This window comes from Panthera leo, chromosome D1 (genome assembly GCF_018350215.1).
Source record: "Panthera leo isolate Ple1 chromosome D1, P.leo_Ple1_pat1.1, whole genome shotgun sequence".
Classification (NCBI taxonomy): Eukaryota; Metazoa; Chordata; class Mammalia; order Carnivora; family Felidae; genus Panthera; species Panthera leo.
This window is the reverse complement of record NC_056688.1, coordinates 60,821,979-60,826,196: the sequence shown is the minus strand read 5'-3', so window position 1 is coordinate 60,826,196 and position 4,218 is coordinate 60,821,979. Positions and strand designations below refer to the sequence as shown.

At 38.3% G+C, this 4,218-nt stretch overlaps 1 protein-coding gene across 1 annotated transcript; it reads right to left on the bottom strand.

Moving 5' to 3' along the window:
- Positions 1-2,036: 2,036 nt before the first annotated feature.
- LOC122201211 (olfactory receptor 52E1-like) lies at positions 2,037-2,978 on the bottom strand. Its single transcript, XM_042907134.1, has one exon. It carries the CDS (start codon positions 2,976-2,978, stop codon positions 2,037-2,039), a length of 942 nt encoding a protein of 313 aa, XP_042763068.1.
- Positions 2,979-4,218: the final 1,240 nt, after the last annotated feature.

The following is a 4,218-nucleotide window of genomic DNA, read 5'->3' as shown; positions in this document are numbered from 1 at the left end:
GCAGCCACCTGAACGTAAGAATGACCCCTCATCCAGTTTCTCTCCCCTAAGGAGCAAAAGCATTTACCCTGGAGGAAGAGGACAGCAGAGACCCATTGCTGCTGAGACAAAAGAGCAGAAATGAACTTTGTAGCCCAGGGTGAGGCCTGTTCCCCAGAAACTGTAGGACACTTCTAGGGAAGGGGCAGGATGACTGAGAGGCTTTACTTTCAAGACCCAGGGACATAGCAGCCCAGTTGGTCATGCTGTATCTTCCGGCTCTCACTAGTAGACTAGCAGGGTTCGAGTAGTAAGTAACAGTGTTCTGCTCCTGAGGGAATGTAGAGGACATGAAGAATGGCGTGATTTGTAGTACAGCAACAAAGGGAAGATCTAATACTGATAGTGGGTTGGACATCAGGCAAACCCAATTCATCAGCCCACACCCTGAACAAGGGTAAAGTTAGAGGAATGTGATACGTTTACTGAGGACATTCAAAGCAAAGACATGAAGAAATGAATTACTTGAATAGTTGTTTACCTATTAAGTAAGTTGAATCCAGAGTTAGCAACCTTCTAACACAGAAAACTCCAGGGCCAGGTGACTACATTGGTGAATTTAGTCATTGAAAGGTTAAATACAATTCTCCACAAATTAGCCAAAACATCTAAATGGAATGAGCACTGACCAAATCACTCAAGGTATAATTGAGGCCATATCATTAAAATCCATTTCATAAGCAGAATAAATAGATAGGGATGAGCTCAGTGTCACAACAGGATTGCAGGAAAAGCTGCTTGTGCCTATAATTTTACAGCATAACTGATTGTTTCAAAGAATCCCAAGTTGGGTGGGATCCCAAGGATGTGATGTTAATTAATATAAATTCCCACTAAGAGTTTATGATGTCATTTTTTATATTATAATAAAAATAAGTAGGGTTTTTTTTTTCTAAAGTGCATGCTACAGAATATTAGCGTCATAGGTTGGTCAAAGGAACATTCTGAAGCCAATATCACCCTAAAATTTCAAATGAATGAATTTGAAAATGAATTTTCAAAATTCAAATTTCAAATTAAAAATGTTGAGAAATCCCACAATAAAAATATAGGTAAAAATTTAGTTTTATTGGCCAGGATTTGCAAACATAATTTCTCTGAATCCTTCACACAAATAATGCCAATAATATCACCTAGAACTAGAGAACACTGAGAGGTAGCATATGGAACAAGAGTTCCATGTTTAAAACACACACACACACACACACACACACACACGTACTCACTTGGCTAATACTGTACTTGGAACATCACCAAAACCTCCTGCTTTCCTCAAGAGGGAAACTCCTCCATGAAGTGGCAAAAGACACAGAGACAGTACTTTTTGAAAAAGAGTTGTTTGAAAAGAAGTATCAATAAGCCAGATTTTATAAGTATTCATCCATCAAGTAAATGGTACAATTTAAAACCAAAAGACTACCAACTTTTTGCAATTCTATTCCTGGTAGAAAATAGCCAGTTTTCTTACATGATTATGGTATTCACAGGATCAATTTCACATCTTCTGACATTAACATGGTAGAGGCAACAGTAACCCATGCTTTTTGATAGGGAGTCCAGCCATATGGGAAGTGTTTGAGCATCTATTATTTTGGGGACCAGCATTAGTAAGGGTGATGAACTATTTTTGTTTAAATTAGGATATGAAGGAATTTATGGGTGTTTTTATTATTTGTGTGGTATTTCCTTTTTGGAGGGTTGGTTTTGCTTTAAAATGATGCCAACTGTGGAATGCAATATGTTCGATCATAATGGAAACAGAACAAAGAGTTCGTTTTCTTCCACATGAGGAATCTGAATGATTTCCAAACAATGGAAAATGATAAAACACTTTTACTCATGTGTTAGACATGGGCCTAACTTTCCATTTCTGGGTTTGAGAAGGAGGGTGACATGACTCCCCTAAGATAGGCCAGTGTAACTTTCAAATGTTCTCTTTCTGTTCTGAACATAGAGAATTAGTGCTGATCCCTTCTTAAATGGATTATTTACAAGACTTACGGTGTTTTCTTGGAAAATACCTTCAGCACCTGTTCTCTAATCTGTTTAGTTCTGACACCATAGATTACAGGGTTGAGAGCTGGTGGAATGACTACATAGAAATTAGCCAGAAGGATGTGAATATAACGTGGTATATTCCGGCCAAACCTGTGGGTCATAAATGAAAAAAATGCAGGGGTGTAGAAAGCCAACATGACACACACGTGAGAGCCACAGGTGCTGAGCGCTTTGAGCCGAGCATCATGGGAAGGCAGTCGAAAGACAGCATGAAGGATCTGGGCATAAGAAATGACAATGGCTATGATGTCAAACACCAGGTTAGAGATGGCATATAAGCCATAGATGATGTTGACCCTGATGCTGGCACAGGACAGGCGGGCAATGCCCATGTGCTCACAATAAGTGTGAGGGATAAGTTGGTGCCCACAAAATGGTAACCGTAGGATGAGTGGAACAAAGGGTATGGCAAAAGACAAAGGCCTCAGTAGAATTATCAATGCAATGATGAATACCACCTTGTTTGTCAGCACCAGTGTGTACCGAAGAGGGTTACAGATGGCCACATAGCGATCATAGGCCATGGCCACGAGCACAGCCGACTCCATGCCAGTGAATAGATGGATGAAGAACATCTGGATGAGACATCCCTCAAAGGAGATTTCTCTCAGGCTGAACCAGAAGATTCCAAGCATCTTGGGGATCGTGGAAGTGGACAGGCCCAGGTCGATAGATGACAGAATGGCCAGGAAGTAGAACATGGGCTGGTGGAGGGTGCTCTCAGTCTCAATCACAGAAAGGATGCTGATATTCCCAAGAACAGCTATCAGGTACACAGCAAAGAAAGGGAGACCCATCCAGATATGCATGTGTTCCAGCCCAGGGATCCCCAGAAGGAAGAAAGAATATGGATGAAATAGGGTGTTATTAAGTGAGGCCATCTTTCTGGGATAAATTTATAGTGAAATATATTATAAATCAAGTACCTCTCATTCACTGAGTAGGTCTCATCCTTGCTTAGTGCACAGAGAAAGTGGGGAAACCAGTGAAACATTTATTGTATCTACCCATATCACTGCATCATAGACTCAAAAGCATACAAAATTGAATGGTAAAATGAAGGCACTTGACTTCAGTGTACTTCATCATATCCATTCAATTGAATTAAATATTTTTACTCAACCAAAATTGACTGAGTATCTAGTATATATGTGTCAAGCTCTGTGCTAAGAATGATTACAAAAGATGAATTAGAAAAAAAAATGAATTAGAGAAGGTTCCTTTTTTAATGAAAGTTAAAGTTTTAGTGGTTGAAACAGTTATACAAATCAACCATTTAAATTAATAAAATAATTATTAAGATAAAGGTGTTCCCCTGATACTTAGGTGCACAAAACATTTTTCTTAAATTTATTTATCATTACTTTATAGAAAAATTATTTGATTTATGACTACATACATTATGTACAAGGTAGGGACATAACATAAACATAATGACAGCCATTATGATTCCACATGTACAACATTTCTGAGCTGAACTTATATAATGCACTCTTCAAACTGTAAATGTAGCAAATGTAGCAAACCAGAACTTTGTAAGACAAATTTGGACCTATGTAGGCTTCTCACTAAGTATCCCAAACATTTTTCATGCCATAGTCATCTTCTGATCTCTCCTTTCTTGCTGGTGCAGTATCAGGTGCCTTGAGGTTTCAAAATGAAGCCACACAGAACTTCATTTTAGGATAAACCTCTTAATCTGGGTGGGTCTGCTGAGAATGGAGCATACATATTCTTCTTCATTTCTGTCCTGATGATAGGCAAACCCTTGCCCTTTAAGTGCCCTCCTGCTGATGCCTGTCCAGAAAGAAATGCAGATTTATACATGGAAACATAAACATTTATGTTCAGGTTTATAAAATATCCATAATCATCAGGTAAAGTGAGTTAATTTATATAAACCACTCTTTGAAGCTAAATTCATCATTTCTCTTACTATATAAGTTGTCACAATATATACACCTTAATAATTTTAAGTACATTGTGATTAGGAGCTCTTGCTTGCTCTTCTATAGATAGATGATAGATGATAGATAGATAGACAGATAGACAGATGATACATCGATCGATCTACACACACACAGAGAAGGTCTGAATTTAGAAGTGCTAAGTAGAAATAAA